The sequence below is a fragment of the Hypanus sabinus genome, chromosome 6, assembly GCF_030144855.1.
Source record: "Hypanus sabinus isolate sHypSab1 chromosome 6, sHypSab1.hap1, whole genome shotgun sequence".
NCBI classification, from domain to species: Eukaryota; Metazoa; Chordata; class Chondrichthyes; order Myliobatiformes; family Dasyatidae; genus Hypanus; species Hypanus sabinus.
Genome location: NC_082711.1, coordinates 93,045,742 through 93,073,129, shown reverse-complemented (window position 1 = coordinate 93,073,129; position 27,388 = coordinate 93,045,742). Strand labels below are relative to the sequence as shown.

General features: G+C 41.2%; 1 protein-coding gene across 1 annotated transcript in view; it reads left to right on the top strand.

Moving 5' to 3' along the window:
• Nucleotides 1-27,388, top strand: part of thsd7aa (thrombospondin, type I, domain containing 7Aa) — a 406,075-nt gene that overhangs the window by 168,034 nt on the left and 210,653 nt on the right. The window contains exon 3 of the mRNA XM_059972618.1: nt 24,737-24,985. Within this exon, the coding sequence (XP_059828601.1) occupies nt 24,737-24,985 (249 nt within the window). The remainder of the gene's footprint in view (nt 1-24,736; nt 24,986-27,388) is intronic.

Here is a 27,388-nt window from a genome sequence, read left to right as displayed (position 1 = left end):
AACTATAAGTGAATAAAATTGCTGCTTTTTGAACACAAACACACACAAATGTAGGTATTTAAAAATAGTTTGCTGTAAGCATGGTGCAGTGTCAAATGGCCACATAAGTTCATGTGACTATTCAGCAACAGTCTTGTGTCCAAATTAAGTGATATAATGTCCCAAATAAAGGAAATCTCATCTACTTCCTTGATTAGTTTTTGTTCTTTAAGAGTTGCCCCAAATGGACTGATGGACCAATTAACCAGATTTGACTGTATCAGCTACATCAATAAAGTCATAATTAACCATTGAAGAAATCCTGGCATGCCAGCATGTTTTTTTTTGCATATATCTGATAGTATTGTAAAAGGATATCTGAATAGATCAGGTTACAACTTTCAGTTCAAGTTTTGGACTGAGGAGATAAGGTTTTTAAGATAAATTGAAACCTCCTTGAGTCATATAGTCCCTTATCCTGAGGGATATTGCCAAGATTGGAGTTCAGGATCAGAGTCAGGTTCAATATCATTGGCATATGTTGTGAAGTTTGTGGTTATGTGGCCAGAGTACAATTACAATGCATAATTTAAAAAAATGTAAATTACAGTAAGTATATTGTCATGTACCCTGTGACTGGGTTAAAGAACCAGCAGAAATGGAAAACACGTTGGAGTCTGGTATTGCTATAAACTAATAGTGTTTATTAGTAAACTACGCAATTCTGTACTATAAATGCAAATATTTCAAACAGCATTGATATATACATATAAGTGTGGAAATATGAACAAAACTAGGCTCTTTCAAACCTAGGGGTAAAGGGGTACAGTCTTACGATGATGAGTAAAGTTCAGTTCAGTTTGTGGTTTTGAGTCTAGTAGAGTTGGAGGGAGAGATAGATTAGTAATCCAAAGGTGTATGCTGTGAGAAGGCAATTATGTCAATATTCCAAAATAACAATAACAGTAGGTTTTATGTCTGAAGTTGTTCCACTCCACACACGAAGTATCACCAACAGTGACCTTCAACGAATATCCTTTCAACACAGGTGGTACCACACCCAAACTCAGCTATGGGACATCTCAAAGTGGTGGCCACAGGATACTCAAACAGAATCCACGTATGGATTATCACCAACAGTCGCTTATCACTGAGGTACTGTCCTCAAATGGTAAAGCTACCTACCCAGGCCAGGATTATCCACACAGGTAGATTCCACACAAGGTTACCCCAAACACACAACTGTGATAGCCACTTATCCAGTTCCATGACATACAAAATATCTCCTACAGTGATTTGCCACAGGGGTGCCTTTCTTCAGTGACCTACCACACCCAAACAAGAGTAACACACCAGTGGTAATCACAAAGGCTTCCCCCTCACCAGAGAACCCACTCCTGTGGATTAATTATGTGACAGTCACACCTTTGTATTCGAATGGAACTCAAACTCACCCTTACTGGCTACAGAGGAGAGTGTCCAAACAGTGACCTCTTTGTCACTGAGTTTCTTCTGTTTCAAACCTTCCTCTCCCCTCTTCTCTTCCTTTAAAGTCACCACATGTGACCACAAAACAAAGGCGACCATTCTTCTGTGGTGGAATTATCAACCCAGGCCAGAGTTGGACAGACTAATAACTCCCCACCTGTCACACCTTTTCTGCACTACGAGAACCACTGATCGATTTCCCCGAATCGATCTTCCAAAAACCCCACCTTCCTGTGGGTACAACAAAGCTTGTCCAGTGTCCAAAACTGTGCGTCTCTTGTGTAACAGTGGACCTGGTTTTTATCTGCACATGTTGGACACCAGCTGTCCATCAACCTGCTCCGCCCTCCTCTCTCTGCAGGAACTTTACAAGCAGGCAAGTGTCCTTGGAAAGGTAAACAACTTTCAGAGAAACCATAACGTCGCACTTTCAAGCAGTTTCTGTCTCTCTCTCTCTCACTGCATTGGACGCCTCTCTCTCTCTCTTTGTAACAGCTCAAACAGTGTCCAAAAGCCAGTCTCATTCTCCTGACATTTTAAAGTAATATTCCACAGAAAATATGAACCTGAGGGGAAAATAGCAGTATACATACTTAAGTATTAGTATTGTCCAGGTGATCCAAGGCCACGTGAAGAGCCAATGAGATTGCACCCATTCTAGTCCTATTGTGGTGATAGGCAAGCTGCAGTGGGTCCAGGTCCTTGCTTAGGCAGGAGTTGATTCTAGTCATCTCGATCTTTTACAGGGTTGCAGAGGTAGTGCTCATTGGTTCAAATGTCCATTCAGAAATCTGATGGCATAGCGGAAGACGCTTTTCCTGAATTGCTGACTGTGTGTTTTCAGGCTCCTGTACCTTCTCCCTTATGGTAGCACTGAGAAGAGGACATGTCCTGGGTGATGAATCTCCTTAATGCTGGATGCTGCCTTTTTGAGGCATCGCTCCTTGAAGATGTCCTGGATGCTGGGGAGACTATGATGGAGTTGACAACTTTCTGCAGCTTATTTTGATCCTGTGCAAAGCCCTCCCCATAACAGATGGCAATGCAGCCAGGTAGAGTGCTCTCAATCTGTAGAAACTTGCGAGTGTCTTTGGTGACAAACCAGATCTCAAATTTCTAATGAAGTATTGCCGCTGACATGCCTTCTTTCTAACTGCATCGATATGTTGGATCCAGGATACATCCTCAGAGATGTTGACACCTAGGAACATGGATTGCACACAGTTTACCCTCCTGACCTCTTGATGAGAACTAACGTGTGTTCCCTCTTCTTACCCTCTCTGGGGTCCAAAATCAATTTTTTTGGTTTTACTGACGTTGAGTTTAAGGTTGTTGCTGCAACACCACTCAACCAGCTGATCTATCTCTCTCCTGTACGCCTTCTCGTCACTATCTAAAATTCTGCCATCAATAGTTGTGTCATAGCAAATTTAAAGCTGGCATTTGAGCTGTGCTTAGCCATGCAGTAATGGGTGGAGTGAGAGTAGAGCAATGGGCTGAGCCAGAGCTGATTGTCAGCGAGGTGGAGATGTTATTTCCAATCCATACAGATTGTGATCGTCTAGTGAGGAAGTCAAGGATCCGGTTGCAGAGGGAGGTACAGAAGCCCAGATTTTGGAGCTTTTGATCAGAACTGCAGGATTGAATGTGTTCAATGGAATGCTGAGCTGTAGTCAATAGCCAGCAGCCGGACTAAGTAGTACTATTGTTCACATGTCCAAGGCCACGTGAAGGGTTGCACAACGAGAAATGGCCTATCAGCCCAATATTTGAGGCTGACATGGCCTCCACCTCCAAAAATGAATTCCCAAATAAAACTTCCTACTGTGGGAGGAATGAACAACATACGGTGACACGTTATTCACATTCCTGTACTGTTCTGAAATTAAAAAGAAAACATTTTTGACAGCATGAGCTTCAAATTCATAGTCATGTTATCATATCACAGTGAATAAGAGGTTTTCAATTTGGGAAAAAAGCCTGGTTTCTTATATGGACCTTTGTTTGTTATCTGGTTGCAGAGGGTTTTGCACTAGTCTGCATGTGGATGGGATGGATGAAACAGGTGTTCTTATACTTCAGTAACTGTGCCAATAGCTGCAATATTGTTGTACAAGAATTATAAGGACCAGGTGTTGTCTTTGTGGCTTTCTGGAGTTTATCCAATAAAAAGAAGCAAAATAACTGGAGAAAAGGAAATCCTTCTGACAGTTAATCCTCTTGCTGAAAGAAAAGGATGGAGCTTGTGTGGTGTATAGGATCTCTTGTGTAAGACCAGTGATCGACTCTTAATTAAATCCTCCGTGATATGTTCTACTGAAAAGTAATTGACTGAATTTAGACTAATTTAAACTGATGTTAAAGTAATTATAACATCAGTAGGAGGCTCCACACAGGATCTAATGTAACCACTACAGATGAAGGTGATTAATATGGAAATAATGTGACTGAGATATTGAATGCCATCTGACCAAGAGTCCAGAACAGACTCTCATCTGTCTGTTCATGATAAGGAACTCATCTGTCCATGTGGTGAAGGGCAACTTTGATCAAATAAAAATTTATGCTGGTGCTTATTCAATTTCACTGAGGAACTGGAATGACACCTCAATGATCAAGATAATGTCACTTTCACTGCATTTAAAGCAGCATGTTGCAAATAGCATGCTCCCTCATTGTGTGCAACTATTTGCAATATGATGCAGGAAGAAGTAATGTCTTTGAAAGACTTAAAGATACAGCTTGCCAATGTTCCGTTTTAAAATGCATCCAATTTATGCCAGTCATTTCTGCTTTGTAAGGATTTTAATCCCAGTTATAGAAAGAAGATTTTGCCTCAGCTTGCTAACAACTTGTTTTGCTTGCATTTGAGTGGCCTCAAGAGTTTCTTTAGTGGTTGATTTAAATGAGCCGAATAACCCTCCGAGTCTGGATCCAATATCTGAATAAGCATCTAGGCAAGTGATGGAATAATCTAAGCTATTAATAACTTGTGTACCAAATAATGTGTGAACACATTTGATAACAGGTAAACATAAGTGGGAAAAATGTGAAAATGCAAAATGCAGAAAGCTGGATCAAGCTAAACAATCAAAACAAGGGAAAGATGGGCATATTCTTCTACTGTAGCTGCCTTGGATACACCATTTCTGCACATTCTGTCTACTTTCCTGTCGTTATTTATTTTAAAGCAAAATAAAACCTTTAACTCTAGTCAGGAAATATTGAGTCCACATTAATGGTTAAAAAAAAAACCCTATGAAAGATGAAGATAAAAGAAAGAGTCTGTACAATCACTCAATATTGCCTACCTGCTTGAGAGTGAAGAGACACCAAGGTAAATCTGAAAGCAGCATCAGAACTCCCACTACTGTTTGACATGCTTGTAGTCATGTCTGAATAGAGACAATAGGCATAGAGGATAAACAGGATGTTCAGAAGAGAAAATGAAAGACGGGGAATTGTGACATGCAGAAAATATTTAATCTTGACATTGGGACACTTTAATAAAAACAAAACTTTGTTGAAGACATTGAAAATCAGATGCTTGACATATTTGTTTGACATTTCTCTACCTAGCAGTTTAATGAGGGTGCTAGCTCAACTATTGAGTGAATCAATGAAGTTCCTACATTCTAATATAATGAAAGTGAGTTTTGGTCTATGTCTTCATTTGTGTTAAGGTGCTGAGTGATACCATCCCCATTTTTTTTTTTGCTAAGTCAGCTAATGTACTAATTACTAGTACAGGTTGGTGTTTAGCTGAATCATCCAGATGTTCCTCATTTTGCTGCGTTGAGATGTGTTATTGCTGGAGAAAGTTAGAAATCACATCATTTACACTATCATCAAATAGCTTGAAGATACAAGATCCAGCAGCTGCTTAGCAGCTTGACCTTGTTATTATTTATATTGATGTTTCAGCTGATGCTTTGCTTCTAAGCAACAAATGCATTAATAGTTGTTTGTAAGTGACTATAAGCAGCAACACGTCAACATTATCATGATAATTTCGATTGCTCAATCACCAAGCTGGCTACCTTTCATTTTAAGATTGAATCAGTATGAGATTGTGGCATATCCAACTTTTCAGAGGTTGTTTAAGCCATTGTAATTAGTATTATATCAGTACATTAGGCCTTCATTATGTAAGCAGGAGAAATAGAAACAGTACAGAATAAATTGAATGATAACCAACTTTATGAAACCAGGAAGTACACTGCAGATGTGTAGACCCTTCGTCTCGGCCTGAAATGTTGACTGCTCGTTTCAATGGATGCTGCCCGACCTGCTGAGTTCACCCAGCTTGTTTGTACATGTTTATGAAACCAGGACTAGTTGGTGCATTTACCAAACTCTGTGAGATGTGCAGGTCTGACATAAATTGGAGATATTTAATATCATAATTGTGGCAAGATGTATGTTCTCTTTAGAATAACTTCATGTTCTGTGCTCAGCCAGGAACAATAATTCATAGCTTTTAGTATCTTTTTCCAATATCATTCAAAGCTTTTGGAATGATATTTCAAGTTGCCACACCCTCATTAAGAAAAATACAATTAAAAAAAGTGTGTACTGCTGCCAAAGGAGTCATGTATTTTAAAATAAAGTAGCAGATTACTGTGAACCAAATTAATATCTTGTCATAAAAGGAGATAGAACAGATGACCATTCAGAAGAATGAGAGCTGATCTCACTCAAATGAACAAAATTCTTAATGGATTTGAAAAGTAGATGTTTAGTGTGGCTGGACTTTTCAGAGCCAGGGATCACAGTCTTAGAGGTTAGGACTGGACATTCAAATCATTGATGATGAAAACCCTTTTCAGCTGGAGGATAACATATCAAATTCACTAATTATGAAGGATCAAATGCTGAATACGTTCAATAAAGAGAATGATACATTTTAAAATATTAATGGAATTAAGGAGTATGGGTTTAGTGCAGGAAAGTGAGACAAAGATCAGTTATGACCTCATGGAGTGAAAGCAGGCACAGACTGCAGAATGGTGGACTCAAAGTTCAAAATAAATTTGTTGTCAAAGTACATTTACATCATCATATCGAACTCAGAGAGTTCTTGTGGGCATAGTCAGTAAATCAAATAACCATAGTAGAATCAATTGAAGTCCACACGCAACAGGGTGAACAACTAGTGTGCAAAAGACAATAAATTGTGTAAACAAGAAAGAAAAACATAATGAGTCTGTAGGATGTGGATACAATTCAATTATTGGACAAGTGAAGTTGTATAAAGTTATCCACTTTGGTTCAAGGGCCCAATGGTTGAAGACTAATAACTGTTTCCTGAACCTAGTGCTGTGAGTCCTGAAGCTCCTGTACCTTCTTCCTGATGGCAGCATTAAGTAAGAAAGTATAGCCTGGGTGGTGGGGGTCCCTGATGATGGATACTACTTTCCTGTGACAACACTCTGTATAGATCAAGTCAAGTCAACATTTTTTGTCACTTCGACCATAACCGCTGGTACAGGACATTGTAAAAATGAGACAACATTTTTCAGCACCATGGTTTACATGACACAGAACAAAAAACTAGACTGAACGACATAATAAAAAACAACACAGAGAAAGCTACACTAGACTACAGACCTACACTGGACTGCATAAAGTGCACAAAAACAGTGCAAGCATTACAATAAATAATAAACAGGACAGTAGGGCAATGTGTCAGTACAGGCTTCGGGTATTGAGGAGTCTGAGAGCTTGGGGGAAGAAACTGTTACATAGTCTGGTTGTGAGAGCCCAAATGCTTCGGAGTCTTTTCCCAGACAGCAGGAGGGAGAAGAGATTGTATGAGGGGTGCATGGGGTCCTTCATAATACTGTTTCCTTTGCGGATGCAGCGTGTAGTGTAAATGTCTGTGATGGCAAGAAGAGAGACCCTGATGATCTTCTCAGCTGACCTCACTATCCGCTGCAGGGTCTTGCAATCCAAGATGGTGCAATTTCCGAACCAGGCAGTGATGCAGCTGCTCAGGATGCTCTCAATACAACCCCTGTAGAATGTGATGAAGATGGGGGGTGGGAGATGGACTTTCCTCGGCCTTCACAAAAAGTAAAGACACTGCTGGGCTTTCTTTGCTATGGAGCTGGTGTTGAGGGACCAGGTGAGATTCTCTGTCAGGTGAACACCAAGAAATTTGGTGCTCTTTATGATCTCTACCGAGGAGCCATCAATGTTCAGCAGGGAGTGGTCACTCCGTGCCCTCCTGAAGTCAACCAACCATCTCTTTTGTTTTGTTCACATTAAGAGACAGGTTGTTGGCTCTGCACCAGTCTGTTAGCTGTTGCACCTCCTTTCTTGATGCACCATCAATAACTCTTGGAGACGTGAGGCGAGATATAGGCTTTTATTGGCTGGAAGAAAGAACAAGCAGTAGTTGACCACCATACTACATCCTGGAGACTGAGGGCAGGGCTCAGGCCTCAATCACCTTTATACCGGGGTCAGTGGGAGGAGCCACAGGAGCAGTCAGCCGGCGGGTGGGGGGGGGGGGGGGGTGGCGTGTCCAGACAGGTATATGTAGTTCACCACATTTCTGTAAGCTGACTCGTCGTTCTTGCTGATGAGACCCACCACGGTCGTGTCATCGGCGAACTTGATGATATGGTTCGAGCTGTGTGTTGCAGCGCAGTCGTGGGTCAGCAGAGTGAACAGCAGTGGACTGAGCACACAGCCCTGGGGGGCCCCCATGCTCAGTGTGATGGTGTTGGAGATGCTGCTCCCGATCCAGACTGACTGAGGTCTCCCAGACAGGAAGTCTAGGATGCAGTTGCAGAGAGAGGTGTTCAGGCCCAGTAGGCTCAGCTTTCCAATCAGTTCCTGAGGGATGATTGTGTTGAATGCTGAACTGAAGTCTATGAACAGCATCCGAACGTATGTGTCTTTTTTGTCCGGGTGGGTTAGGGTCAGGTGGAGGGTGGTGGCAATGGTGTCATCTGTTGAACAGGTGGGATGGTACGCAAACTGCAGGGGGTCCAGTGAGGGGGGCAGCAGGGTCTTGATATGCCTCATGACGAGCCTCTCGAAACACTTCATGATGATGGATGTAAGTACAATGGGACAATAGTCATTGAGGCAGGACACTGAAGACTTCTTCGGCACGGGGACAATGGTGGTGGCCTTGAAGCACATTGGAACGGTGGCGCTGCTCAGGGAGATGTTGAAGATGTCAGTGAGAACATCTGCTAGCTGGTCTGCACATCCTCTGAGCACTCTACCAGGAATATTGTCTGGTCCAGCAGCCTTCCGTGTGTTGATACTGCACAGGGTTCTTCTCGCGTCAGCCATGGAGAGACACAGGACCTGGTCATTCGTAGGAGGGGTGGACTTCCTCGTCGCCACGTCATTTTCCGCCTCAAACCAGGCGTAGAAGTTATTCAGCGCACTTGGGAGGGAGGCATCAACTGCACAGTCAGGTGATGTTGTCCTGTAATTGGTGATGTCCTGGATGCCCTTCCACATGCGCCGCGTGTCGCCGCTGTCCTGGAAGTAACTGTGGATTAGCTGGGCATGTGCACGCTTTGCCCCTCTGATGGCTCGGGACAGTTTGGCCCTTGCTGTTGTTAAAGCTGCCTTGTCTCCTGCTCTGAAGGCGGAGTCGCGGGACCTCAGCCGCGCATGCACCTCTGCGGTCATCCATGGCTTCTGGTTGGTGCATATAGTGATGGTCTTGGACAGAGTAACATCATGAATGCACTTGCTGATATAGCTAGTCACCGATGCTGTGTACTCCTCTAAGCTGGTAGAGTCGCCATCGGTTGCAGCCTCCCTGAACGTGTGCCAGTCAGTGTTCTCAAAGCAGTCTTGAAGAGCAGAGATGGCTCCTGCCGGCCAGGTTTTCACCTGCTTCTGGACCGGTCTGGAGCATCTGACGAGTGGTCTGTATGCTGGGATTAGCATAACAGAGGTGTGGTCTGAGTATCCGAGGTGGGGCGGGGCTCTGTCCGGTACGCATCAGGGATGTTTGTGTAAACCAGGTCTAACACGTTCTCCCGACTCGTTGCAAAGTCCACATACTGATGGAATTTGGGGAGCACTGACTTAAAGTTCTCAGTACACACTAGTACCCGTAATGAACTGGGGCATATCTATTACTTTTTATTGGCTTTTTCATTCAAGGGCATTGGTGTTTCCTTACCAGGCTGTGATGCAGCCAGTCAATATACTCGCCACCACACATCTATAGAAGTTGGTCAATGTTTTAGATGTCATGTCAAGTCTTCACAAACTCCTAATTGTACTGAAGTGCTGGGCCCAGGACTGAAATGATGACACTGAGGAATTTAAAATTGCTGTCCCTCTACACCTCTGATCCTCCGATGAGGACTGGTTCATAGACAACCAGTTTCCTACTCCTGAAGTCAATATTCAGCTCCTTCATCTCTTTGACATTGAGTGGGAAGTTGTTGTTGTGTCACCATTCAGCCACCTTTTCACTCTCCCTCCTGTCAGCTGATTCATCGCCACCTTTGATTCAGCCAACAACACTATCAAACTTTAAAATGGCATTGGAGCGCTTCACCACACAGTCATCAGTGTAAAGCAAGTAAAGCTGGGAGCTAAGCCAATCTAAACTGACTGGTATTTGCAAGGGATGAAATCAAGGATACAATTACTTAAGGAGGTAATGAGACCAAGGTCCTGAAGCTTATTGATTCGCATTGAGAGGGTGATGGTATTGAATGCCAAGCTGTAGTCAATAAAGAGCATCCTGATGCATGATCCTTGCTGTCCAGATGGTCCAGGGTTGAGTGAATTGCCAAAGAAAAGGCATCTGCTGTGGACCTGTTGTGCCGGTAGGCAAATTGGAGTGAATCCAAGTCACTTCTCAGGCAGGAGTTGATGTGTTTCATCATCAGTCTCTCAAAACGTTTCATCACTGTGGATGTAAGTACTACTGGATGATAGTCATTGAGGCAGGTTAGCATGTTTTTCTCAGGCACTGGTATAATTGAAGCCTGCTGAGGTGGGCATCCCTGACTGCCAAAGCAAGAGATTAAAGATCTCAGTGAACACTCTAACCAGTTGACCAGCACAGTTCTTTAGTACTTGGCCAGGAACTCAGCAGGCCAGGCAGCTTCTATGGAAAAAAAAAGTAAACAGTCGACGTTTTGGACCAAGACCCTTAATCAGGACTCTTCATCAAGATCCTTCATTAGTTTCATACACATTATGTCATTTCAACCAGATTGAAATGATGGGCTTGAATCAAAGTTGAAAGCGAGAAAAGGAAATCAAGAAAACAGCTGGAGTCTAATTAAAAAAACAGGAAATGCTGGCAGAACTCAGCAGGCCAGACAGCATCTATGGGAGGAGGTAATAACGACTTTTCAGGCCAAAACCCTTCATCAGGAGTGAAGTAACATGGGATTGTCGGGGGGGGGGAGGATAAGAAGTGGGGAGAGGGATGAAGTAGAGAGCTGGGAAGTGATAGGCTGGAGGGAAATGGCCTAGGGGGAAGGTGGAGAATTATGGGAAATAAAAGAGAAAGAAAGGTAGGACTGGGGGGAGAGATTATAGTGAGGGGGAAAAAGAGAGAGAAAGGGAACCAGACTAAAATAATAGATAGGGATGGGGGTAAGGGTGGGGGGCAGGGGTATCAACGGAGGTCAGTGAGTTGGATGTTCATGCCGGCAGGAAAGAGGCTACCTAGGCGGGAGATAAGATATTTCTCCATCGACTTGCGTGTGGCCTCATCTTGACAGTAGAGGAGGCCATGGACAGACATGTCGGAGTGGGAGTGGTCTGTGGAATTGAAGTGTGTGGCCACAGGGAGATCCCGCCACTGCTGGAGGACTGAGCGCCGGTGTTCGGCGAAACAGTCTCCCAGTCTGCGGCGGGTCTCCCCAATGTATAAGTGGCCACATCGGGAGCACCGGATACAGTATATCACCCCAGTTGACCTCCTCCCATAGATGCTGTCTGGCCTGCTGAGTTCTACCAGCATTTCGTGTAAGCGAGTCAACTGGGGTGATATACCATGGGGTGATATGGCCACACACTTCAATTCCACAGACCACTCCCATTCCGACATGTCTGTCCATGGCCTCCTCTACCGTCAAGATGAGGCCACACGCAGGTCGATGGAGCAATACCTTGTCTCCCGCCTAGGTAGCCTCCTTCCTGCCGGCATGAACATCCAACTCACAGACCTCTGTTGATATCCCTGCCCCCCCTTACCCCCATCCCTATCTATAATTTTAGTCTGGTTCTCTTTCTCTCTCTTTTCCCCCCTCACTATAATCTCTCCCCCCCACCCCTACCTTTCTTTCTCTTTTATTTCCCATAATTCTCCACCTTCCCCCTAGCCCATTTCCCTCCAGATTATCACTTCCCAGCTCTTTACTTTATCCCTCCCCCAACTTTTTATCCCCCCCCCCCCCCAACCATCCCATGTTACTTCACTCCTGATGAAGGGTTTCGGCTCGAAACGTCGTTATTACCTCCTCCCATAGATGCTGTCTGGCCTGCTGAGTTCCGCCAGCATTTTGTGTTTTTTATTTATTTCCAGCATCTGCAGATTCACTCGTGTTGCCTTTGGAGTCTAATTAAATTACTTTTTAAAATTCCCTCACTTTTCCCCCAAGGTAAAGGTCAATTTGATACTGCAACAAGAAGGACTTTGGAATCTGCAGTCTTTGTGGCATACTTCTCTCAGTATGGCAGGTGTTTATACTCAGAAAGTCAGATTAGAGTCTTGTAGCTATTTTGACCTCCTGATTAGTGCACTTGGTCCTAGTGGAAAAAAAAAACAGTGGCTTGGTTTGGAAAGCCCAAAGAGACTTAAATGGCTTTCCCCTTTTCCATTTAAAAAGAATGATATGCATATGGAACATCACCACTCAGCTGCCCTATACCATCTGCGTGGGGTTCAAAATCTTTCCTTGTGTTATTACCCATGACCTCCTGCTGCTGTGTTTAGCAGCAATAAGGTGCTTACACACTTTGCTCTGTACACACCATCATTGCAGAGCAAATGGGGTGAATTGAGGGATTAGAGAACTGATCAGGAACCATTGGGAGCATAGGGGTGATTAAACAGTCAGAGGTGAAAGAGAGTAGGGATGAAAGTCTGAATGCAAAGTAGGACAGTGAAAAGGAATGTTACTTGAGTGACACTCAAAAATGGCGGAGGAACTTAGCACATCACACAGCATCTGTAGAGAAGAATAAACAGTTGATGTTTCAGGTGGTGACACTTCATCAGGATTGGAAAGTAAGGAGGCAGCAGCCAGAATAAGAAGGTGGGGAAGGGGAGTGAATACAAGCTGGGAGGGGATATGTGGAAGAGATAAAAGGCTGAAAAAGAAGGATTCTGATAGGCTAGTGAGCCATAGAGGAGGGGAGCACAGGGAGGTGGTGGGCAGGTGAGGTAATGAAAAGGGGTAAGAGAGTAACTAGAATGGGTAATGGAAACATTGAGAAAGAGAGAGGGGTGAAAAATTACCAAAGTTGGAGAAATCGATCTTCATGCTATCAGATTGGAGGGTACCCTGACCAAATATAAGGTATTGCTCCTCCAACCTGAGTGTGTCCTCATCGCAGAAGAAGAGGAGGCCATGGACTGACGTGTTGGACTGGGAATGGGGACTGTATGGCCACTGCGAGTACTGCTTTTTCTGGCAGATGGAATGTAGGTGCTTGGCGAGGCGGTCTCCTCCAGCTTGAGGTTGATCTCATCATGGCATTAGGAGAGGGCAGGGGACATGTCAGAATAGGAGCAGAAAGTGAATTGAAATAGGTAGCCACTGGGAAATCTTGCCTTTTGCAACAGACAAAGAGAAGATGCTTGGCAAAGCAGTTCCCTAATCTGCGTAAGGTCTCACCAGTGTAGTGGAGGCCACCCTCAGAACACCAGATAAGACACCAGAAATGTTACCTCGCCTGGAAGTGCTGTTGGGGACTCCGAATGGTGGTGAAGGAGGAGGAATAAGTGCAGGTTAACACTTGTCATGCTTGCTGGCAGTAAGCACCAGGGGGAAGATTGGTAAGGAGGGATGAGTGGACAAGGGAGTCAGGTAGAGTGTGAGCCCTACGGAAAGTGGAGATAAATGAAGGTAAGACTGTGCTTAGTGGTAGATGGTGGAAGTTGGTGCAAGCTATGGAGAATCATGCTAGAAACAATTCTTGCACTTTTTAAAATTTGATCCAGGTTCTCCATGCATTGTCTTTTATGGAGATACGATAACAAACTTTGCAAAGTTAATTTGTGTGTGCAACACAAGGATCATTCTCACTGAAGCAGGACTTACCCTACTAGCTGTGGCATTGGCCAAAGGAGTTTAACCCTTCCTGGTCTACTGCCAGTATCTCTGTAGCATCAAGCTGCTAATTTGTTTCTGGTCTTCAAGCTTCTTGAACATCAGTACATCAGACATCAGAACACTCATGGCTACGCATTTAGTTTGGAGAAAGAGGAGGGAAGCTGAAGGGGAAACTTGAGATTAAAGACCAGTTCCTCCAGACAGGGGAGGCAGGTGATGGAGGGGAACTGGTTAGATCTGGTATTAAGAAAGAAACAGTGAGCGTTAAGGCCCTCCTGATGAGGGAGGGGAGTGGAAAGGTACTGGACATTCATAGTAAAAATAAAGTGATTCAGAACAGGAAACTGGAAGTTATTGAAGCAACAAAGAACATGTGAAGTGTCACAGATGGAGGTGGGAAGTGACTAAACCAAAAGAGGCAAAATTGAGTTGAGGTATGTGTGGGGCAGAAGCAGGCAGCCCTTTGTAAGGTTTTTCTGTTTATACCCCTCCATAGATGTTGCCTGACCTGCTGAGTTTCTCCAGCTTTTTTGTGTGTGTTGCTCAAGAATAACAGCATCTGTAAAATCTCATATGTTTATGTGTTACTTGAGTGGCCTTTTCTTGTGAAAATCACTGCTGACCAGCTCTGTATCACTGGTCTACTTGATCTGAAGGGAAATATTTTATCTCTCCAATTTGAACCTGACTTGACCACATCTAAATTTAAAAAGCCAACCCTAGCTGATTCCTGCTGTAGGGGTAGGGCATGATTAAACCAGTCCTGATAATCGCCTCAGCAAAGAAAAGCACATTCTAATTTCCAGAGCCTCGGTCTGAAGGAGTGCTGCAAAATTGTCACTGCATTCCTCCCTGAAAATAATCAATTTGCATGGGTACATTGCTGAAAAAAAGAATTCACGGAATACCAATGAATGTCTGAGTCATTTTGTGTGAGTCATTGCTAAGAAGTTTTGCATTGTTAATCCCTGTAAACTGTAGGGAGCAATTTTATCTCTCTAATTTGAACCTAACTTGACAATCTCCAAATTCAACTGTAGACTTCGTTGAGCTAAAAAAAAAGATCTAGGCTGAAGATTTTAAAGACGACCTTTTCCTCCCTTCAAACAGCAGCTGCTGAACTAAAATAATGCTTCTAGATGTTCTCTCGCTACAGGACTTCAAATTTACAGCATTGTAAAGCAATAAGTCTTACACTGTACCTGCATTTCTGACAGCAGAAAAATCATTCCAGCTCTTACACATGCACCACAACCAACATAATACTGTTATGTAATTGCTGCTAGACGAAGATACACCAACATTTATTTCCATGCTCCAAATCTTAACACCATGCCTCTATAATTGCTTTTCAACATAGGCATCTGCTCAACCCAATTCTACAGAAATTTTACAGGGATATTGTGATGTCATTTCAATAATATATTAACAGTTGGTTAGTTTTTCATTTGGCCTGTTCACTTGCGAAATGAAATGAATACCACACACATAAATACCACATTCTATACTTTACGTCTAATTTAAACTAATTGAATTTGAAGTTTATTACTAAGAATATGGAGTATTCAATTAAAATGTTTTGATAAAATATCTTAGGGAACTGGGTAACCTCTACCTGGAATACTATAATATGCTTGGCTTCTGTATTTTACTAACATGTTGATAAGGTGGCATGTAGCACATGGTCATTATTAAAAAGGGTTTGGAGTTTAAGCATGAGGCATTAGAGTAGTATAGGTTGTTGGAGGCCACATCTGGAGCACTGTGCACCATTTTATCCCCTTAACTTAAAAATGAGCAGGAAAGCATTTGAAGAAACCCAGAGGAGATTCGCCAGGCTAATTACTGGGATGAGAATGTTGTCTTGTCAAAAGAGGTCAGAGAGTTTAAGTCTGTATTCCTTGGAGTTTTAGTGAATGATCTAACAAAGCTCGACAAGATACAGTAGATTTTAAAATGTTTTCATGTGGATCTTGAAAAGATTTTTCCCCTAGAGGAGATATCTAGAAATAATGGCTGCTCATTTCACTTGGAGGTAAGGAGGAATTTCTTCTTACGGAGTAACGCATATTTTTAAAATTCTCTTACCCCAGACAGAATAATTGAAAACTAAGCTACTGCTTCCCAGCTCTGGTGGTCGGACTTCAATCTGGACTGCTAAATTTGTTTTTTGCGGCAATTCTCCTGTGACTATGTATGTTTCTCCCATATCTTAAAAGCCTATGGTTGGTATGTTAATTAACTAGTTTACATTGCTTCAAGTGCATTGAGATGAGTGGTAGAATCCAGGGAATAGTTGATGAAGTTGTGGCAAAAATAAATGGACTAATGTGGCATTGGTGTAAAAATGGATATTTGCAGGTTGAAGAAGGCTTGATAAGCTTGAAAGTCCCATCTCTATGCTGTATACGATGCTCAGAGAAGATATCACCAGCGATTGTGACCAAGGGCGACATCCTTCAGACAGTTCACAAAAATAATTCTTTCCCATTGCTTACTTCACCTTTTTCATTCAAATGTGTTTCTGCTACTGTTGGAGACTGTGATCTACACTTTATCAGTGTGCTTTCGGGCTGATTAAGTGATCTGGCAGTTTGCTGTCTCCAAGAGAGTTCGGCAAGGTTTTGAGCAAAGCTTGTGGCCTTGAAGCCAAGGGGCCTGGAGATGGAGCATGAGCCCATAATTAGTTCTACTTCTCACCAATCCCACTGATTAAAACAGCGAGGAAGACAGAAATCAATAAGGATGAGAGTGGAAAGCAGGTGGGTGTTCAGTGCCGTCTACCTGTGTGTAAATGGTCGCCTTCTCCCGCTTACTTGCTGTTCCCAGAGGAAAGTGCCTATGCACAAATAATCTCTTTCTCTCTTTCATTACACCCAGAGGAAGGTGCGTACATATGAGCAGTCTCCCTCCCCCTCTCCCTCCCTCTCTCCTTCTCTCTCTCCTCCTCCCCTCCCCTTCCCCCTCTCCCTCTCTCCTTCTCTCTGTCCTTCCCTCTCCCTCTCTCTCTTCCCCTCTCTGAGGCCAGCAGAGAGTGAGATACTGAATTGAGCAGAACTGAATATGCCTGGGCTCTTATGATGTTTTTGTGATATGATGTCTTGTATTTTGTGTTTTTTGCTCTTTTCTCTCTTGCTGTTTGCCTGACTTATTCTTTAATTGTGCATTATTTCTTGTAAGGAATAACTTGGGAGCTGGTGCATGTTCTGTGCTACAAATAGGAACATTGGCCTGAAGTTATTCATTGTATACCAAGAGAAGAAAGCTTGGCAAATGAATGTCAAGAAGTGTGACTAAAGATTTAATTAGGATAAAATAGCAGACGACCAATGAAAGAGCCTCAAGCATGACTGGGAAGAAGTAGATGTGTTGGAGCAGTGAGCCCAATAATGGTCTAACCTTCTGAAGTAACAGGTGTCGGTAATTTAAACAAAAGTCATTACATCTCATGTCAGGTATATGCAAAAATCAGAGAACTGATAGTCCTTGAAAGACTGTTGAACTTTTCCCGAAATGACTGAACCTTTGTCCTTATTCACATGAATCTAAAGTTTGTAAGCAGTGGAAACAGCCTCTCAGAGTCATATAGGTTTCAAGAAATGGTGATATCGGTAAAGGAAAATGTAGAAAGTGAATACTTATTGATGATAAATAATGGTGATAAAATTATTCACATCATTACTGGCTTAACTTGAAAAAACAAAAGGTATTTTTCCTGATGGAGGCTTGCTTCATCCGTGCAATGCAATGAATTCAGACTTATAATCTAAACATGAAGCACACTTCCGATATGATTGGCAAAATCCTCATGAGATGGTTACCACTGTTACATACTGAAAATATTAACAATGAGCATTTTTTCTACTACGACTATTATGTTTGTTCTTAATGAAGACAAACAACATGGGTAAAAATGCTATTACATGTTTATTTACTGTTGATGGCTTCTAGTTTGACATGAGCACATGTGACCAACTCCCTGAACACCACTTCCGGTTCCAGGTAAACCACCTGCATTGCCCACTGGGAACTGAAGTCCTTTATTATGTATACACATTATAGCACATCTTCCCCCTTTAAAGAAAAAGCAAACACAATAGTATGTCCTTATAAACCTGCAGGAAGCAATAATGCTTTTCAACAAAGATAAATACATTAACCTTAATTGTAATGAGCAAATACTGTCCTTTATTCACTCATCAACTCTCAATCAGTCCCTGCAGTGCATTGATGATCCGTTTTGGTCTGCCATTTGTCTCCACACATGTATTGCTTTAATTTGATGTGCTAATATTAGTGTCTTTCTGAGAATTTTGAACAACGTATTCCTTTCTTTCACCTCCTAGCCATTCATTTCTATTCTTGTTCTTTCTGTTTGACCATAATTTGCTCCATATGTTTCACAATGAGGCCCTGGACTACATCCATGTGATCAGTGAGCCTTTGCACAAGTCCCAACTGAGTCTGCCTCTATTCAGAGTTTCTTCTGTTGGCTGTGTATCATAGATAGCTACTTTTCCTGTTGGTCTGTGTTGAACCAATGCTGTTGTTCCGATCTTGGGAATTTTTTTGGTGTCCCTGTCTTCCTACATATATTTTTTCTCTTCAACTTCAGCAAGGATTGGGAGAATACTTTTGATCTCTAGTCTTTAAGTGGGTTCAGCCATTGTAGAAATCAAAGGCAGAGGGGAGGACTCTCATCACCATGTATTTCTGTCATTCTCCTTGTCATTCCTTAACCATTCCTAACAATCCTGACTGCTCTCTAACATTAAGCTGAACCAGACCCCATCGTTTTCTATTGATTAAATAATGGGCCAATGAGGACCCTGTTGTTCACTTATTTATGACAAGAGGCTGAACCTGGAATATTGGTAGGAATTCCTTAGTGCTAACATTTCGAAGAGCCTGTCCTGGACCCAGCATGTAAGTGCAGTTACCAAGAAAGTTTGGTAGTCCCTCTACTTCCTTGGGAATTTATAGAGATTCAGCATGACATCTAAAACTTTGACAAACTTCTGCAGATGTGTAGTGGAGGGTATATTGACTGGCGGCATCATAGTCTGGTATGGAAACACCAATGCCCTTGTGCAGAAAATCCTACACAAAAGAAGTGGATACACCCCAGTACATTACTGGTAAATTCCTCCCAACCATTTAGCATGAAACACTCCTGCAGGAAGGCAGTATCCATTATCACGGACCTCCACAATTCAGCTGTCATCTGGAAGAGGGTACAAGAGCCTTGGGACTCACATCACCAGGTTCAGGAACAGTTACTACCCCTCAACTATCAGGCTGTTGAACCAAAGGGATAACTTCACTCAATCTCACCTGCCCTATCATTGAAATGTTTCCACAGCCAAATTATTCACTTTCAAGGACTCTTCATCTCATGTGGTCGACATTTATTGCTTATTTATTTATTATTACTGTTTCTTCTTTTGTATTTGTAGAGCATGTTGTCTTCTGCACTCTGATTGAATGTCCTAACTCTGTCTTTCATTGATTCTGTTATAGTTATTATTCTATAGATTTATTAAGCATGCCCTCTAGGAAATGAATCTCAGGATTGTATATGGTGACACATATGTACTTAGATAATAAAAATTTACTCTAAACTTTGTACTTTGAACTTTTTACTCAAAAACAACTCTTTGACCACTGTAGGTGTCAGCTGCTGTATTAGAAAGCAAAAAGGCCTCCATGGGCCCTGGACAGTGAATAGCCATCACATCAGAGTCATGTATCTTTCCAGAGATAATGATTCATTCTTCTGAGCAGAGAATATTGGCTTGTCTTACTCATTATCTTTGCATAGGGCACAGTACATATCCCAGGAAGCAATCTGCTTTATTTACTTTGCATTGTTCCTCTGGTATGAAAACAAAGCTCTACATAATATTTGAAGGTGTTGTCTCACCAAAGCCTTCTACAGTTACTCCTGTTACATCCTTGCAATAAACGTGAAAATTGCCACTAGGCAAATTTCTGTGTTTCTTCTGAAAATATATTCAGATCCATGTGTCTTCTTCTTACACAAAATGCTGGAGGAACTCAACAGGCCAAGCAGCATCCACAAAAAAGAGTAGCCTCAGCCTGCAACGTCAATGTTACTCTTTTCCATAGATGCTGCCTGGCCTGCTGAGTTCCTCCAGCATTTTGTGAGTGTTGGTTGGACTTACAGAAACTGCAATTTTTCCTTATTTGTCTTCTTCTTACTCATTTCTCATCATTAAAAAGCCGGCCTTTTAGCCCACAATGTTGTGCCAATAATTGGCTATGAAAAATCCTGCAAAGCCTGAAAAAACAAGTATTTGGCATACTCATCATGCCCTAGAGTGACTGAAGAGAACTTATTAAAACTATACCAAATGCTAACTATTTCAGCAAACATATGAGCAGAGAAACCCATAAGCCTTTACTCCTTGCAAACGAAGGCAGAAATATAAATAATGCAAGGCAAAGCTCTTGTCCTTGGCTTTATTGAACTGAGTAACCAGCAGCCAGATTTTCTTGCCTTCTTTTATCCTTTGTCAACAGGAGGAAATTGAACCTTACCTAGCTTTAAGTCTGAAGTTTCATCACCACTGCCAGCTAAACTAGCACAGCCCACCCACTCATTAAATTATGCAAGAAGATTCCTGTCAAGCTTGTGGGGAGAATGCCATTTATGTGTACATGCCAAAACCATCAAAATGTGTAAATAGATTATTGATTTGTTTCAGCCTGGTAAATATAAAAACTGCTCATTATTTTCAAATGAGCTGTCTAACATATTACCCAACCATTGTTCCCATGTTCTGGAGTTCTAACTTTTAAATTAGTTGCCGGCTAGAGACTAGAAATTTAAAATCCTGCATTTGACTTTTGATCAAAACTATATTGTTGCTAACTAAGACTCTCTATCATGATAGATAAATTGTATATCTTTCAATTCTAGTTAATAAATAATTGCTTCACTTTTATCAGTGCAGCTGTAAAAGAATGTTGTACTGTTTTCATAGAACAATCCAGCATTAGCTCTAAAATCAATCCAGTTCTTGCCTTCTACATAGCCCTTCATTTTTCTATCATCCATGTGCCTATCTAAGAGCTTCTTAAATACATCTAATGTATCTGCTTCTAGTACCTCTGCTGCCAGGGGATTCCATGCACTCACCACACTGTGGAAAAAATATACCCCCTCATATTAGCCATTTCCACACTTCAAAAAGTCTCCAGCCATTCATTTGATCTATGCCTCTTATCATCTTGTACAAGTCTATCGAGTCACTTTTCATCCTCCTTCACTCCAAAGGGAAAAAAGGCTAGCTTTCTCAGCCTGCCTGCATTAGTTATTGTCTCTGATCCATGTAGCATCCTGGTGAATCTCCTCTGTACCCTCTTTAAAACTTGGACATCCTTCCTATAATGAGGCAACCAGAACTGAACACAATATTCCAAGTGTGTTCTAAGCAGGGTTTTATAAAGCTGCAACACAATGTGGCAGCTCTTGAACTTAATCACTTGACTGCTGAAGGCCAACACACCATACTTCTTTTTAACCATCTTGTCAACTTGTATGACAACTTGGAATTAGTAAAAATGATTGAAAGGGTATGGAGTTATATATTGTTCAAATATTAACATATTTTTGCACACGACAGTATGGAACATGTTGTTATGTAATACAGCAGTAAAACTGATGCAGTATGTGTTTCTGAAGAGAAAATTACCTGAGGGAGATGAGATGGCAAGGAGGAGGAAATAATCCTGGTTACTGGTCTGTTAGATCTAACGGATTTATCAATATTTTGTAATCTCTTGTTCCTATAGTACAGATTATTCTATATTTTTGAATGGTATGGTTTATTCAAAGTTCAAGACAGACATAAGAGATCAGTTATTCTGTAGCAACTACTGATTTTGTTGCAAAATATGCATGAAAGAAAATGTTCAATAAAATTCTGCTCTTATTTTTGATGAACATCATCTATTTCAATATTTTTTCTAAATCTTTTTATCTAGCTTTGTGCAGTGTAATGTTTAGCAAAACACTTTATAGTACAGGGGACCCAGATTCAGTTCCCTCCTTTGCTTGTAAGGAGTTTGTACGTTGTCCCCATGACCGTGTTGGTTTCCTCCAGGTGCTCCAGTTTACTCCCATAGTCCAAAGTCGCTTTCATGCTCTTTGCTAGGATAATTGGTCATTGTAAATTGTCCCATGATTAGGCTAGGATTAAATTGGGGGATTGCTAGGTTGCATGCCTCAATGGGCTGGAAGGGTCTTTTTTGCACTGTATCTCAATAAAATAAAATAAAACTGCCTTGCAATAGTATAATGTAACAGTGGGATTGAAAGCATGAAGTGAATAATCCAAGCAATGGATGTAAGAAACCTGTAGTAAACCTAAGGAACAGACAACAGAAGATTGTGGTGAATGAAACCCATAACAAAAGCAGCAGATACTAGAATGCTGGAAAGACTCAATGTCTGTGGACAGAGAAACAGTCAATGTTTCAGCTTGACGAACCTTCATCTCAACTGAAAAGATTGCAAAAGATATTTGTAAAGCTGCTGGGTTCCTTTTCAGTTGGGTGAATGGTTGTTTTTCACACAAATGGAAGGCGAATAACACTGTTCCCAGGAATCACTTTTGGGCCACTGCACTTCTTAATCTTTATTAATGACCAAAATTTTGGGGCTCAAGGTACAAATTTTTAAATAACATTCAGAACTCTAGAGGAAATACACACAAACTAAATACAAGATAGAAGCAGGCTGTTAGAATATGCAGATGCATGGAAGGTAGTGTATGAGGTGATGCATTTTGGCAGGAAGCATGTGCAAAGACAACACAGAGTAAAGTATGCCATTATTAAAGGGTTGCGAGAGCAGAGAGACCTGGTGTATAGGTGTCAGGTGCATGGAAAGTGGCAGGCAAGCCGAGAACTCAGTTAAAAAGACGGAGTGTAAAAGGTGGGGTGTTATGGTGAACCTTTATAAAAAAGATGCTCTCCATCATCTGGACTATTGAGCTCAATTCTTGTCACCTCATTAGATGAAGGACGTGAAAGCATTTGAAAGGTTCCAGGAGGGATCTGTGAAAATGACTATCTGAATGAGGGATTAGAATTACAAGGGCAGATTAAAGAGGTTGAGAAATTTTCTTTCAAGAGATAGGATCAAACGCTATAAAATAATGAAGAGTCTATACAGATTGGATGGTAGGAAGTTGTTTCCATTAGTGGAAGGTTTGAGAAATAGAGGGCTAAAATAAAAAGAAAGAGAATTAACAGTGGGATGTGGAAGAACTTTTTTTATATAGTTTGAGATTGGAATCCAGAATGCTTTGCCAGCAAGTGAGGTGGAGGCGGGTTTTATTATGGCCTTTGGGAGGGAATTCATAAATATCTGGTGAAGAAATATTTTCAAGAATGTGCAGAAGAAATTCTGGAAGGGAATTAATGAGTTGAACCAGAGTAGAAACAGCACAGACATGATGGGACAACCAGCTCCTTTCTGTACCAAATCTGTCCTGCAATTCTATAGTTCTTCAAATGTACAGATCCTTCAGTACTTAACAGAGCATTCTGAAATGTGAGTAAAGACAATCATGTGCTTGTAACTGGCTCCCATCTGATCAAATAACAGTGGAGGAAAACAACATTCTTCAATGTTAATTACAGTCAAAAGCCTTCTCAATAACTGTTCAGCCTAGTCTGTGCTATATTTTTCTTTGAAACAATTGTCCATTAATACCATCACAATTGAGAATCAACAATTTAAACTTCTGTTACTAGTTTACAAACATAATTTTACTCTGCTAGGGCTTGATGAGTTGTTTCACTTATGCCACTGATTTTGTTTATGTCTTCAAAGATGATGAAACCTTTCCATGGAGTGGGAGGTGTAGGCTCAATGTGTGTGGCTGGTGTGTGAGTTTCTTGATTAATGTGGGTGTGTTGATATTTTGTAATCAGTAGTGTTTAGCTTCATTTCAAAACTGGTGCAAATTATTTTATAAAGTATTTGAGCAGGAAACAATTCAACTCATATACTGTTTTCTAAAATTTGGAGTTTGTGAGCAATTTTGGGCCACATATCTAAGGAAGGGTGAGCTTGGAGAGGGTCTAGAGGAGGTTCACAAAAATGAACCCCGGAAATGAATGGGTTAACATGTGAGGAGTGTTTGATGACCCTGGGCATTTACTCAATGTGGTTTAGAAGAAGAGGGTCTGGTGGAGATTCATGAGAATTATCCCAGGAATGAAAGAGTTAACTTAGGAGGAGTGTTTGATGACTCTGGGCCTCTGCTCGCTGGAGTTTAGAAGAATGGGGGGAGGGGGTTGTCATTGAAACCTATCCAATATTAAAAAACCAAGATAGAGTGGATGCAAAGATGTGTCCTTTTTTTTCGAATCAGAGGGCAGAAACTCAGAATTGAAGGATGTGCCATTAGAATAGAGATGAGGAAGAATTCATTTAAGCAGAGAGTGGTGAATATGTGGAATTCATGAACATAAGTAGTTGCATATATTTAAGGTGGAAGTTGATAGGTTCTTGATTAGACAGGGTGCCCTAGGTTACAGGGAGAAGGCAGGAATATGGGTTTAAGAGAGATAATTAAACAGCCATGATAGAAAGGCAGAGCAGGCATAATGGGCTGAATATCCTAATTCTACTCCCATGTTTTATGGTCTTATGATCTAAGATGGCTTTAAACTATATAAGCGACTCTCATAAAATGCTGCAGGAGCCAAGCAGGCTTGGCAGCATCTTTGGAAAAGAGTAAACAGTTGATGTTTTGGGCTGAGACCTTTTTTTAGGCCTGATGAATTGTCTTGGCCTGAAAAGTCAATTGCTTACTCTTTTCCATAGATGCTGCCTGGCCTGCTGATTTCCTCTAGCATTTTGTGTGCATTGCATTGGATTTCCAGCATCTGCAGATTTTCTCATGTTTGTGTTTTAAACTGATTAAATGTTTGTCTTTTTTCAGGCACTGCACACAACATAAGTTGCCAATCACTTTCCAGTCCTGTGTAGTCCCAAAGGACTGTCAAACATCAGAATGGTCTGAGTGGAGCCCTTGTTCAAAGACTTGCTACAGTGCAACATCTCCGAAAGGATTTCGTACCAGAACATCCAGTATTAACCAGTTTCCAGTTGGTGGTGGAAAAGAATGTCCACAGCTGGAGGATCAAGAACCATGCTCTCCTCAAGGAGAAGTTGTGCCACCTTGTGTTACGTAAGTCTATTCTTTCTGATATCTTCATGTAGCCGAAAAGTTCAAATGGTCTGCTGGCTGAGAAGAATCTCACTAAATAACAATAGTGGTGTCTTACTTAATAATTTAATGACAATGAGGACAGAATTGAGATTATTTAAACATTTCTTAGAAGGTATTTTACAGCTTGACAAAAAGGAAAGTGATTTTTCAATTTGTTCAAGTTGAGTGTAAAATCAGGAGCATGGATAATGTATAAGTTCAATGCATCTCTCAAGTATAGTTTGATAAGTTTTCATCATTTTTTTCCTTTCCCATTAACCGTGGAGACCCCTTTTAAACTTCAGCTTATCTTTCCCCAGAGTAACCATAGGAAGTAGCAGCTGTATATGGATCAATCCTTATTTTTCCCTCTTGCTTTCTGTGTGAAATATCTGATCTGTTGAAGGCCCAATGCTTTATTTGATTAATTATAACATTATAAATCATTTCCTACATTTTACTGCATTTTGTTACTCTTTTGCTTTCAAAATATAATTCATATTGATTTAAATCTGTTTGAATAGTTTTTGAAGATCTATGACTAACATCTGTTAAAGCCCATTAAGCCATTGACAACAGGACTCCAACATATGCAACCCCAGGTTCAGCTAGCATTTACCATTTCAGATCTCTTTTGGGTGTATGGGTTCCTCTCATTTGGCTCACCATGTGTCAATTATACAAGCTTACTATATGAAAACATTGGGTATTCTTAGAATTACACATGGTATTATTCAATAGAAAATATATAGACATTACATAATAAAAATAACCATTTGCCCACATTGAGAAAACAAACTATTGGCAGAATGAATCTGGATAGTTGGCTCATTCCAAGATGATCCAATCCATTATTGTATTTGTACCTTATGGTAATGTCCCCACATTTGGATAGTTTGTAATCTAATAACTTGCCCCCAAATTAATTATTCAATTCATATTCACATATGCACATCATAAGAGAAAATGAGGATGATGGAATGTCTGTGTTATAGAATTAGTGTGTCACAAATATCAGAAGGAAAAGAGGTTGGGTGATTAAACAGGAAATAGAATTGTAGGCTTACAGAAAAGACAACAGGGGAAGAACTGGAGGAGATAACATAGTCTTGGCTTTTGTGTATGTTAAACTAAAGGATTTGAGATGTCAGGAAATAAGTAATTTGCTGTCCCTGAACTGCTCTTGGAGCCACAATTTACATGGCAGCTCTGTGAAGTTCATTTTTGATCAAATTATGATGCTCAGCATGTTAATGATAGGGAACTCAGTGAAGATAATTCCATTAAATGTTAACAATAGTTATTGTTGGAGACGGTTGCTGCCTAGCAACCTTGTTCAAGTTCAAGTACATTTTATTATCAAGGAGTGTATAAATTATACAACCTTGAGATTTGCTTACTCATAGGTAGCCACAAAGCAAGAAACCTGGAAGAACATAATTAAAACTAAAGTAAAAATAAAAGACCAATACAAAATTTGCAAGAAAAACAACACAAAACATGGCAACAATTGAAGCAAATAACATTCCAAACCAAAATTGAGTTAACGGATCTGAGCATGGAGCAGCTGGAGTAGGCCCATAGCCTCGCTTATGAGTTCATCATATTAGTGGGCTCAAAGCAGAGCAGCCGGGGCAGTCTTAATGGCCTCAGCACCATGGAGAGAGGAGTGACCATCGCGGAGAATGAGTGAAATCGGTTTTTGCCCTGGATCCCAACACCCTGTATTTTCAGTCTGTCTGTGTTGGTGCTGAGATTGTCCAAACAGCGCACTGGGACTTGGGGCCCCAATGCAGTGAAAGGTTTTGGGCCTAGACTATGCCACTCGGCGGCTCATCCTAGGCCCAGATTTCACTGCCCAGACTGAAGCTGCTCTCAAGCTCCTCAAATCAGCTCACACCTGGCCCAGTTGTATGGGCATCTGAACTCCATCTGCAACGATTCTTCATCACACCATCTCGACTCATCCCCCAGAATTGCCTCACCATTGCTCGCGCCTTCACTATTTGTGATGATCATTAAGCATAAATTACCTCAAAAAAGGTATCTTTAGTAACATTTTAAGTCAAATTTATTAGATTTTTAACTAAAAAAGAGCTGTTGCATGCATTCAGTGTTACCATCGAAACCATAAGTTATAAATGTGATCTGAATGTTACTTTCCACCTGTCAATCCTTGCATGCAGATTGTTTAGTTCTTGCTGCATAAAATATTCCTTCATTTTCTTTTTATAAATTGAATAACTATTATGTAGTCATCAGTGAACATCTCCACTTCTAACTATATGCTGCAAATAGATGGCTGGACAAAAGACATTTCCCCAAGTAACTCCTGTACTGAAGTTCTAGGGTTTCATTTATCACTAATGACTACAGCCATAT